Raw genomic sequence first — 11591 nt, forward strand, 5'->3', positions numbered from 1 at the left:
TTGAATCTGCAAAAAAAGCAACATTGAATCTGCAAAATGAAACGTAGAGAGAGAAGGGTGAGAAGAAGAAAGAGGAAAGAGGAAGAGTGCATCGAGGACTTAAAAAAAGAGGGGGGGGGCCTTAGCTACTGGCCGACGGGTGGCTGGGCTCTCGATCGGAACCGGAGCTCGGAGGGGGGATCGATGCTCTTTTTCCCTCTGCCGAGGCTGGACGACGGCGACACCAAGCCCGGCGGCGCCGGGTCGCCGTGGAGTGACGAGAGGAGACGACGGACAGTGGGCGCATGGCACTGATGATCGATGGACGTATTCCTACCGTCGTGAGAGCGAGCCGACGGACGGTGGCTTCCGCCAAGGCGTCGGTGCCGCCCAGAGCGGTGGTCGACGGGCGGCGAAGGGGGGGATTCCGGTTTCACGTCAAGCTAAGGTTCCTACCTAAGTTGGAAAATTTGAAAGCGAGGCGAGAGAGGAGAGGCGGAGTCCGGCACGGTGGTGGTCGGCGATGGTGACTGGAAATGGCAGTGGCGATGGAGCTAGGGTTTCGCCGATCCTCAATTTTGGGGGAGGAATGGATTGTGGAGAAGAAAAGAGAGAGAGGCAGTCGACGACTGGGAGTATATTTTTAAAATTGGGCTACTTTTTTTTCTTTGTGTTAAATTGAATTGGACCACAAAAAAATGATGAACTTAGGCCTGGTTTTAATTTCGTTCGGGCCATCAAATTAATTCTTCATGTATTGTTATTTTGCCTTTTATTTGAGTTAAAATTGGAATTGTGCTAAAGAGTTTAATTTGCCTTCTATTTGGATTAAAATTAAAATTTTATTCATCATTGTAATAATTTCTTCTCTGAATTAATCTATAAACTAAATGGCAACACAAATATATAATTTAATTTTCATGCTATATTTATTTAATTAAACTATTTAATATTTCATCCTCATAAAAATAAAGACATTTTTTATATTCGATTAAATTGAATGACCGAAAGTTTTAATTATTCTTGAGTTTAACTGAATATTAAAATAATACTACTATTTTTATACGAAGTTGTAGTATGTCATTGAAGTGTGATTGCTCTATATATATTATACTCCCTCCGTCCCACATAATTCGGGTCAGTTTGACCGGGCACGGGTTTTAAGAAATGTTGTTTGACTTTGATTTAAATGAATGTAGGTAGTGAAAAGTGGGTCCCACCTTGTGTATTTATCTTGTATTTTGATGAATATCTTGCATTAGTGATGAATTGAGGATAATTAAATTTGGAAAATTAAGTTTTGTTAATTGTAATTAGTGTTTTAGTGTGCATAAATTGAAATTCAAAGTCCTCAATTGACAATGCTCCAGATTATACACATTCACTGCTTTTTCAAACCAAATTGCCTCTTCTATTAAACTCCACACACTACAACTTCTCAATGTATGTCTACTGATGATTACAACTGCTTGGAGGGAAATCTAAAATCAAACTAAACTTAAAACAAATTTTTTTTGGAGGGAATGTAGTAGGGTATGGCCAACTATCACTAGCTACAAAGGCATACCTACTAAACAAAATGAGATTAATAGAAGTATTGCCCTCAGAAAATTTTCATCATTGGGCAATGGAGTATGCTGCTGGAGGCAGTGCCGGAGACAGTGACGGAGATATCACCGGCGACAAAAACTCGCGCATTGTAGGAGTGGACACCAAAAATCTGATAGCTCAAAGGCTGCTACAACTGAGCCATGAAGGTAAAGTAGCATATGGAGGTTTTGTGAAGACAGCAAAGGACTTTGGAGTGAGCACGAAGACTGTGCACAGAATCTGGGCAGAGGCAAGCCACCAAATCCAGCTTGGAGTACCTGTGAGCATACAAGATCGTGTTAAAGGATTCAAGCGCAAAGATAGAATTCAGCTTGATTCAAACAAAGTAAGAGCTCTTTCATTCCTTGAAAGATCAACCATCCGTAAGTTGGCTGCCAAACTGGAGTTAAGTAAGAGTGCAGTGGGCAGAAAAGTGAAAGCAGGGGAACTGAGGCCACACACAAATGCTGTGAAACCCCAACTTACTGCCGCAAACAAGTTAGCAAGAATGAAATGGGGTCTCATTCATGTTCAGCCTCAGGTGCACAATGGTATGCTCAAATACCACACAATGCACAATGTAGTGCACATAGATGAAAAATGGTTTTTCATGACAAAGACTACGGATAGATACTACCTGCTGCCAGATGAGGACGAACCATATAGGTCATGTAAGTCAAAGCGGTTTATAACAAAGGTGATGTTTATGTGTGCTGTTTGCAGACCATACTTTGGAGAAGATGGGGATGTCATATTTGATGGAAAAATAGGCATCTTTCCATTCACAACAAAAGAGCCAGCACAGAGAAAATCCAAGAACAGAGCAAAGGGCACCTTAGAGACAAAGCCAATTCAATCAGTGAACAAGGAAGTCATGAGAGACTGCCTTATTCAAAAGGTACACTATTTTTGTTCCCTTTTCATAATCCAGAACTCACATAAGCACCCCTTATGCAGATCATACCAACAATCAAGGCTAAATGGCCAGATAACATAAGCAAGGACATATTCATACAACAAGACAATGCAAGACCCCACATCATGCATAATGATGCAGAATTTCAGGCAATTGCAAACACAGATGGCTTCACATTCCATATCATTTGTCAACCACCCAATTCCCCAGATTGTAATGTCTTGGATTTAGGTTTTTTCAGAGCAATACAGTCTATACAAGATGACAAGCTGGCTAGGGGAGTGGATGACTTGTTGAGCAATGTGCAAAGCTCATTTGAAGAACTTAGTGCACAAACACTCAACAAAGTGTTTCTAACTCTTCAAACTTGTTTAACAGAGATCTTGAAAGTGGAAGGGGGAAATGGCTACAAAACTCCACACATCAACAAAGATAGGTTGTCAAGGATGGGCATACTTCCACACACTCTAGAGGTTGAAGAACATGTTGTCAAGGCTGCAGTGGCATACCTCCAACAGAGTGAAAATGATGCTGGCACAGCATATGACATCTCACATATATGTAGGGCTGTAGGTTTATAATTTCAGTCATTAGGAAGCATTTTTTGGCAGTTGGGTGTGTAAGCCTCAAGAATAGGTGTGGCTTATGCTATCAACTGTTTTTTGACATCTTTTGTACAGCCTCCAAACCTACATGTATAGGGGTGGCTTCTAAAATCCTAATCCCTCAGAAAATTATCATCATAGGGCAGTCTCCTAACCTTGTAAAGGGGTGGCTTCTGAAACCTAATCCCTCAGAAAATTGTCATCATAGGGCAGCCTCCAAACCTTGTAAAGGGGTGGCTTTTGTAATGTCAGTGTATGGCTTTTGTAATCCCTCAGATCTTAGTGTTTATATGAACTCACAAATAAGCCTCCATACCTAACTAGAGGGGTGGCTTTATCATGCATAAAGTATCAGTAATATCAACACACAACAAATCATCACAAGGCCAAAGAGTATCAGCATGCAACACATCACAAGGAACAATATACAACCATCAATTAATCCAACAACCAGAGAACCCCCAAACAAATTAACATAGCCTCCAACCAACCTCCAACCCACACAATCACTCCAACAACCAAACTCCCCTCCCCCAAACAAATAACCACAGCCTCCAACCCACACAATAACTCCAACAACCATACTCCCATCCCCCAAACAAATTAATACAGCATCCAACCCAAACTGACCCAACCACAACCTCCAACCCAAATGACACAACCACAGCCTTCAACCCAAATGACACAACCACAGCCTCCAACCCAAACAAACACATCAAACACAACTGCCTCCAACCCAATGACACAATCAACAACACAACCAAATTGAGGGACAACATACTTAGATTAAATCTAAAAACCCAGGCAGCAAAATAGCAAGAATATGCCTCTCGAAGTCGGAATACACGATGGGGGCGGCTGTAGCTTGGACGTTGGTGGAGGATGGTTGCCCATTGTAGGGGGTGGCTGGTGGTGGTGGCCCGGCGTAGGGGGTGGCTGGTGGTGGTGGCCCGTAGTAGGGGCAACCACGGTCATCGTACACGATGCCACAGTGAGAAGGCCACACGTCTACGGGTATGAAGAGATCAGCTGGGGTTTCGGGGACAACGGTGTCAACTTGATCTCCGGCGTCGAAGGCGAACTCAGAACCCCATAGATGATCTGGGGTGTCTGGGACGACGAGATCGTCCAGATCCATCGATAAAAAACGAGTTGGAGAGTCGGGATAAGCATCCATCGATTTGTGTGGAGGCGGTCGAATTTGTGGAGGAACCCGTGTAGATCTAGGGTTTTCACAGCGAGTACTTGGAGTGGATGAGGAGGCGAGGTATGTGGAGACGGTGGGATTTGAGAGGAGAATGAGTGTAGATCTAGAGTTTATAGACGGTGGGAATGAGTAAATTGCAATGAGAGCCGAATTGAATGGGGGAGACGGTTGGGAGGCGAATTGAATGAGTGAGCCGGTGGGAGGTGTCTTCAATGGGAGAGAATTGAATGGGGTAGCCGAATTGAAGGGGGGAAGGTGGGAGGAGTAAATTCCACCAGAGGAGAATTGAAGGGGAAGAATAAGGAAGACGAAATGAATGGGTCATTCGAAATATGGGATACAGAATCAAAGGCTAATTAAACACTTAATTGCATTAATTGTGTGATTTGAGTTCCCTTATTGTAATTAGCATTGGTATGATTTTTTTGCCATAAATGGAAAGTTTGAAGTGGGACAAATTATGTGGGACGGACCAAAATGGAAAACTGGGACGAATTATGTGGGACGGAGGGAGTATATTTTAATGTGTTTTAGTTAATATTTATTTTAAAATTTATAGTTAATTAATTAAAATATTTTTTGAATTATCTAATATGAGTATATTGTTATTGTACGTTTCTTATTCCAATTTCTACTCTTTGATCTTTACTCACACATATTTTCTTTATTTGTATATTTATTATAATTAACTTATATTCTTTGATCCTTAGTTACACATATTCTTTTTGTCATTAATTTTATTGTTTTTACTCCACTTGGATCATAAATTAAAATTGTATATAAATAATACATTCATTAAGGAGTAGTAAATTCTTCATTTAGAGTGAGAGAAGATAAGTCCATTATTTTTAAATCTTCACATTGCTTTGAGTTCTTCTTTTCTATATTTTTATTATATTTTGTATTCGTTATTTGAAACTCTTATGTCCCGTGCATAGCACGGAGGTTAATACTAGTATTTTATAATAGCACAGTTGATCCAAAAATTTAAATTAGAGAGAATAATCTAAAACAATCCGAAAATTTAATTTTAAAAAAAAATAATTTAAACACCGAACTGAAGCGATTGGGTAGCACAACTTTTATTGCGTGAAGTACAAGCTCACTGAAATGCAGTAAACGGCTAAAACAGAGGTTTGGTTAAAACGGTGTGAGTGAAGTCGTATTCAAATTAGGGCTTTTGAAAAGCAAAACCCCTCCATTTTTCTACATACTCGTGCTCTACAGCAACCCAGCGTCCACAATGACGAGCGATGCCGACATGAGTGGTTGGACTGGTCTGCTGCATTCTTCTTCCAAGCTAATCGAACAAGCCGCTCCTTCTGCTCAGTTTCCGCCGCTTCAGGTATGAACCCCGATTGCTGTTTATATGTTTTCTCATTTCGAGATTTGGTCATTTAAACTGCTTTTCTGTTGTGTTTTGGCGGAAACAGAGGAATTTGGATCAGTTGGAGGCTCTCTCGAAGAAGCTCAAGGCCAAAACCCTGCGCGCCGAAGCTCCGTCACAGTCTATTGCGGCTACTAGGTATTTTCTCGTTTTATTTTTCTCGATGTCTTTTTGTATTATGTGAACTGATGTTTCTTTACCGGTAGTTGCAAATTGCGTGGTTTGTTCAAGTGGAGCTTGGTTTGATCAAATTTTAGGTTGGAAATATAAAAGAAGTGACAGAAAATTTGATGGAGAGCGGAGTTCCAAAATGCGTAGCATTCTAAGAATTTTGTAGAGTTGTGGTGTTCCGAAGTGGTTATTCCTTAGGCATTGGCAATTTGAAACCTGAGTTTTAAAATAAACAAGTTTTATGAGATTTTGTAGTATGAGTGAGGGAATGTAAAGTGACCTCTGTGTCAACGTTTTGTTGATCTTATCTCATAACTTTTTTCTTATTGTCATATTTTTTTGTGGGCAGGCTATTAGCTCGGGAGGGGTTAAACGCAGAGCAGCTAGCTCGTGATCTCAAGTCCTTTGAATTAAAGGTAGAAGAATTCATCCATCTGTATTGCTGTAAATTCGTGTATCGTCCTTCTGACAAGTACCTATTGAACTTAGAAAGTTTCCAGTTTCCATATTCTCTGAAAATTGGATGCAGAATAGCCAATGTTGATTACCAGAGTTACTATTATAAAAAAATACAATCTGTATACTCTATTACATGTTGGCTTCTTATATTCATTTTACTAGATTTATCTTGGATGTAGTACTGAATAGTTTCGTAAGAAGTTTTTCATTTTCAAATCATTACATCATATCTTTCATGTATTGCAGTTTTCACCATTCTCTTTCCTCTCTCCTCTCTCTCTCTCTCTCTCTCTCTCTCTTCTTTTACTTATATGATGTTAATTTTTTATGTTCATCTCTTTGGGTTTTTATATTCTCCCTGTAAAGACCACATTTGAAGATGTATTTCCTGCGGAGGCAACAACAGTTGAAGAGTATCTCCAACAGGTAATTTCATTCTTTTAAACATAAGCAAAATTGAAGCCTTAAAAGATAAAATAAAAATGGCAGATGCAAGATATCAGCGGACTTTCCTAATCCTTATAAACGAGCACAATATTTACTGAAATTCAGGTCCATGAAATGGCAATGCTGTCAGCTGTTCAGGAAGCTCAGAAAGATAATCTTAGAAGTTTCAATGATTATATGATGTCTGTATTGCAGGTAGGTCAATCGGCATTAGCTTCATATTTAGCATTCTTGATGAAATCCTCTTGTTGGATTCTTGAAATCAATTTGTCATGCGAAACTTATCATTTCAGGAGGACTGGCAAAAGGAAAAAAGAGATTTTCTTCAGAGCCTGAATCGAATTTCAATACTACCGAGAACAAATGTCCATGATTCGAGCAGTGGGGTTAGTCGCCAGGGTCAAATAGTACCTATGACTTCAAGCCCTGGGCTTTCGTCAGGACAATCTGGTGCCGAGCTGGCACTTTTGGCTGATAAACCCGTTGAAAAAAAGGCTGCAGCATATGCAGAAGTTGTGAAGAATCTTAACAGTGCTAGACAACATGGTTCACCCTTCAAAGTAAGACATGAAATCATAAACTAAATCTTTCAAGTTACCTGCGTAATTCCAAATAATCGCCAGTGCCTTAACTAACATGAAATTGGCATTGTTGAATCTGTCTTCTCAAGGATCATGAGACAGAGGGATTTCTCTCATACTTTTGTATGGCTACTTCAACATAGTGTAAAGTTAACTATGCTGAACTAATTATTTCTATCCTCAGCCTGCTGCAGCTTTTAAAAGTGCATATGAAAGTCTGAGAATGGACTCATCTGGATCAAAATCTGTCAGCATGCTGAAGATTTGGCATCTAATTATGGTATGTTTGCAAGTGGAAATAATCAGTACTTATTGATGCAAGTTCTTGTTTCCCAAGCCCAGACACAGAACCTCACAGTTTTTTTATTGATGCACACTGTTACTGGCAGACAGTAATGGGTGAGGACCCAAGTGTAAAACGGAGTGTTTCTAAGAGAATGTCTTTAGTGATTGGAGCTCGGCACCATCTGGAGTGGGGACATGAGAAGTATGTAATGGATATGATTCACAGTCATCCTGCACAGGTAAATTATTTCAATGTTTTTTTGTTGTCTGCTACTGTGTTTTAACAACATTGCTGCCTTATCCTCAGTTTTAGGCTGTTTGAACATACTAATTCTCATTAGGATTCCTCAATTACTAAATGTAAAATAATTGCTTGGTTATACCTTTTAGGCCTCCAGGTGTTTGCTTAGGTTGTGCATATCTTCTTCTCCAGTCATTTGGTTATAATTTGAAGTTATAAAAGAGTTTGTATTCTTTATGATTATAGGCTGCTCTTGGCGGGGCTGTTGGAAATCTGCAAAGAATTCGTGCCTTCCTTCGGGTTTGTTTGAGCTCACATCATTATAGTTGAACATATGTCAGTGTACATATGGATGTATGCGTCTTACTCTGCCTGTTTTTAAATTTCTACACCTTTTTGTTCTGCAGATGCGTTTAAGGGAATATGGAGTTCTTGACTTTGATGCTGGTGATACCCGTCGACAGCCTCCTATAGACACCACATGGCAGCAGGTTTATTACTCTTCTTGGTAGCATGAATATCTCTGTGAGAATCTGATTGTGAGTTGATGACCATCAGGGCATTGCATTTTGTATTTTTACATATCAAAGTAGTTATTCAAGAAACGGAGATTTTAAAAGAGTGATCTAGGAAGCCTCTTATTTTATTAGATCTACTTCTGATTGGAAAATTTGGAAAAGTAGCTACTTCCTTCAGGGTTAAATAGTGGCCTGATCTTCTTGTTTATGATGATACTAGAATTGTTCGGGCAGTAAACTTCATTACTGTTAAGTTATGGTGTGCACTAAGTTACTTCCCCTCTTACTCCCACCTAACTGAGTTGGTCTGTCAAATTTGTTAACAGATATACTTTTGCCTGAGAACTGGATACCATGAAGAAGCTCTGGGTGTTGCACGGACATCTCGTGTCTCCCAGCAATTCACTACGCTGGTACGAGTAGTACAATTCTCCTTCATTAATCATCTAGTCATTTTCAAGCTTATTAGCTTCTTTGTTTTGCTAGCTTGCTGAGTGGATTTCTACGGGAGGTATGGTATCAACAGAGACTGCAGCTTCTGCTTCAGAAGAATGCGAGAAAATATTAAGGATGGTTGATCGAGTTGGTCGGCCATCATATGACAAGAAAAAGTTACTCCTGCATGCTATTATATCTGGCTCTAGGAGGCTGATTGACAGGTTGCTTAGAGAGCTACCTACTATCTTTAATACAATCGAAGATTTCTTATGGTTCATGTTGTCTGCTGTACGGGAAAGCTCTGGTGGTTCCTCCTCTTCGGTTGTCCTCAATGGTGGAGTATCATCTTACAGTTTGGAGGATTTGCAGGCGTATCTAAATAAATTTGAGCCATCGTATTATACTAAGAATGGAAAGGACCCTTTGGTTTATCCATATGTATTACTTTTAAGCATCCAGCTTCTTCCAGGCGTTCTTCATTTGTCAAAAGATATCGGAGATAGTGGATTTAGTGTTGATTCAGTGCATATATCAATTGTGCTAGCTGATTATGGCGTCCTTCCTGAAGGTTCTGCGTCAGGACAAAAACTTGGAGTGATGGATGCCTTGGCTGAGGCGTCCAGCATCATTAGGCAATATGGGGCTGAGTATTTGCGCCATGGTTACCTTTCAATGGCATTAGAGTATTATGCTCAAGCAGCTGCCGCCGTGGGTGGTGGGCAATTGTCATGGATTGGAAGAGCTAGCATGGATCAGCAAAGGCAGATGACCCTGATGTTGAAGCAACTTTTGACAGAGATTCTTTTACGTGATGGTGGTATATCTCTTTTGCTTGGCTCAAGAGGTGCTGGAGAAGGTCAGTTGGGAAGATTTTTGACTGATGGACAGAAAAGACAAGAGTTTTTGTTCGAAGCTGCCCGACAATGTCAGGATGCTGGTTTATATGATAAAGTAAACTCTCTTTTAAATTTCTTTTATCCAAGTCTGACTTGATAAGCCTGCCCTTTAATTTGCCTCTGAAACTTTACATTCTTGGTTGATATCACCTTAGTAATTCCCAAGCTATTTCCTGATAATGCTTTCCGAACCCCTTGATATGTTCAGCTAACTTTACCTTCACCTTTCAGTCTATAGAGATTCAAAAAAGAATTGGGGCATTTTCTGCTGCGCTGGATACAATAAACAAGTGTCTATCTGAAGCTCTTTGTGCCTTATCACGCGGCACACTGGATGGTGAAAGCCGGATTACTGGACTTATACATTCTGGAAATGATATCTTGGAAACATTCAAGTACTACCCAGAAATCAGGTTTCTACTTCTTGCCCGTTTCTTGTTCCAGATCTAGAGAGGCAAACATTGAAGTCTCTGTCGGCTTTAATATGATAAAAGCATTTCATTTTACTTCTACATCTACCTTGTTTATGCTTTTAAAATTGATGATTCTGTTCATTGCGGCTATAAGTGGAATAATTGCTATGTTTCTACGTTCTGCAGTCCTCAAGAGAGAGCCACTGCAATTGAGCAACAAAACGTGCTGAGGCAGCTTGAAGCAATCTTAGCCATCCATAAACTTGCGAGGTCTGGGAATAAGCTAGATGCATTGAGGGAGATTGCAAGACTTCCATTTCTTCCACTGGACCCAAGATCTACAGATTCCACACCTGATGCCTTCCAAAACGTGTCACCTCATGTTGAAGCCTGTGTACCAGGCCTTCTCAAAGACGCTCTTAATTGTTTGGACAACGTCGCTGATACAGATGGATCTCTCCGTGCTATGAAAGCTAAGGTAAAAAAACTGTTTATGTTTTGTGTCGGCTGTACTGTTTGCTTCTGCAAATTATGATCGTTATTTCATTGACACAACTGAATTTTGCAGATCGCCAACTTTCTTGCCAACAACCTTAATCGGAGCTGGCCTCGTGATTTGTATGAAAAGATTGCTCGAAGCTTGTGAATTTTGTTGGTAGAATCTTGTTTATAACTTGTCCATGAGGATTAATGTGCATTTTTTGGTATCCCTTGTTTGAGCGGATTGGTTATTCTGAGGGTAGCGGCGATTCCTTTTTGTTCATTATATTAAATCCCTGGGATATCGAACACGAATTCGTTTTTGTCTACTTAACTCTGAAATTTGTGATCCAATTTCTAAAGAGTTATATTTAAACCAAACATGCCTATGGTAATGAGCTTATTTTCATTCATTACATAGAACTACAAGATGCCAATTTCAATATTTCCTACCTTAATAATAATGGGGAAAATGAGAATACCAACACTGGAATGAAACATGTACTCGCAAAGCTTTTGACACTTGCTGGTTACAAGAATCGCTATTTTGTACAATCTCTAGATTCACCAAATGAGTGAAAATTTAGTTCCTAATGATTAATTGGAAGAAGAAATATACACAGAGCAACCTGAATATTTTGATGTATTTGGGCAAGAGAGAATGCAACTGGTGAGGACTCTCTATTTGTTAAAATAAACATTATTGTAATGACACTTGAATGGGCAACGTGATGTTATCAAATTGGTTCATTATAAACTATTGTGATAAAGTGAGTTACATTAAACAAGAAACATTTTGAAATAGTTGAAGTATACTATTCAACTAGATTTGTATTTACTCATGATGTCACCAAGTACTGAGTGTGTCGCAGGGGGCACATTGAGCATGCCCATTGCCGCCTTATTGAAGTGCATTCTAGTTCTAGTTTAAGGGAAGAGTGACCTTGCACAAAACGGAAGTTATGAGAAGAAGAAGAG

General features: G+C 39.8%; 2 protein-coding genes across 2 annotated transcripts; both read left to right on the forward strand.

Moving 5' to 3' along the window:
* Nucleotides 1–1606: 1606 nt before the first annotated feature.
* Nucleotides 1607–3066, forward strand: LOC121766785. The gene is made up of 2 exons (XM_042163031.1): nt 1607–2467; nt 2527–3066. Exons 1-2 carry the CDS (start codon nt 1607–1609, stop codon nt 3064–3066), a joined length of 1401 nt encoding a protein of 466 aa, XP_042018965.1.
* Nucleotides 3067–5455: 2389 nt separating this feature from the next.
* LOC121769440 (nuclear pore complex protein NUP93A-like) lies at nt 5456–10994 on the forward strand. Its single transcript, XM_042166242.1, has 15 exons — nt 5456–5642; nt 5731–5822; nt 6205–6271; nt 6681–6740; nt 6867–6956; nt 7055–7321; nt 7527–7622; nt 7732–7866; nt 8115–8168; nt 8276–8359; nt 8713–8799; nt 8873–9775; nt 9952–10133; nt 10320–10611; nt 10702–10994. The coding sequence occupies exons 1-15, from the start codon at nt 5541–5543 to the stop codon at nt 10777–10779; spliced, it is 2589 nt and encodes an 862-aa protein (XP_042022176.1). The 5' UTR covers nt 5456–5540; the 3' UTR covers nt 10780–10994.
* The last annotated feature ends 597 nt before the right edge of the window (nt 10995–11591 follow it).

The sequence above is a fragment of the Salvia splendens genome, chromosome 15 (assembly GCF_004379255.2).
Source record: "Salvia splendens isolate huo1 chromosome 15, SspV2, whole genome shotgun sequence".
NCBI lineage: Eukaryota > Viridiplantae > Streptophyta > Magnoliopsida > Lamiales > Lamiaceae > Salvia > Salvia splendens.

Bases quoted from the DNA above. Each gene is read 5' to 3' on its own strand.
- LOC121766785 (XM_042163031.1), top strand. From the start codon at position 1,607: ATGGAGTATGCTGCTGGAGGCAGTGCCGGAGACAGTGACGGAGATATC. The intron at 2,468-2,526 runs GTACACTATTTT...CCCCTTATGCAG, and splicing joins GAGACTGCCTTATTCAAAAG to ATCATACCAACAATCAAGGC.
- LOC121769440 (XM_042166242.1), top strand. From the start codon at position 5,541: ATGACGAGCGATGCCGACATGAGTGGTTGGACTGGTCTGCTGCATTCT. The intron at 6,957-7,054 runs GTAGGTCAATCG...TTATCATTTCAG, and splicing joins ATATGATGTCTGTATTGCAG to GAGGACTGGCAAAAGGAAAA. The intron at 8,360-8,712 runs GTTTATTACTCT...ATTTGTTAACAG, and splicing joins TAGACACCACATGGCAGCAG to ATATACTTTTGCCTGAGAAC.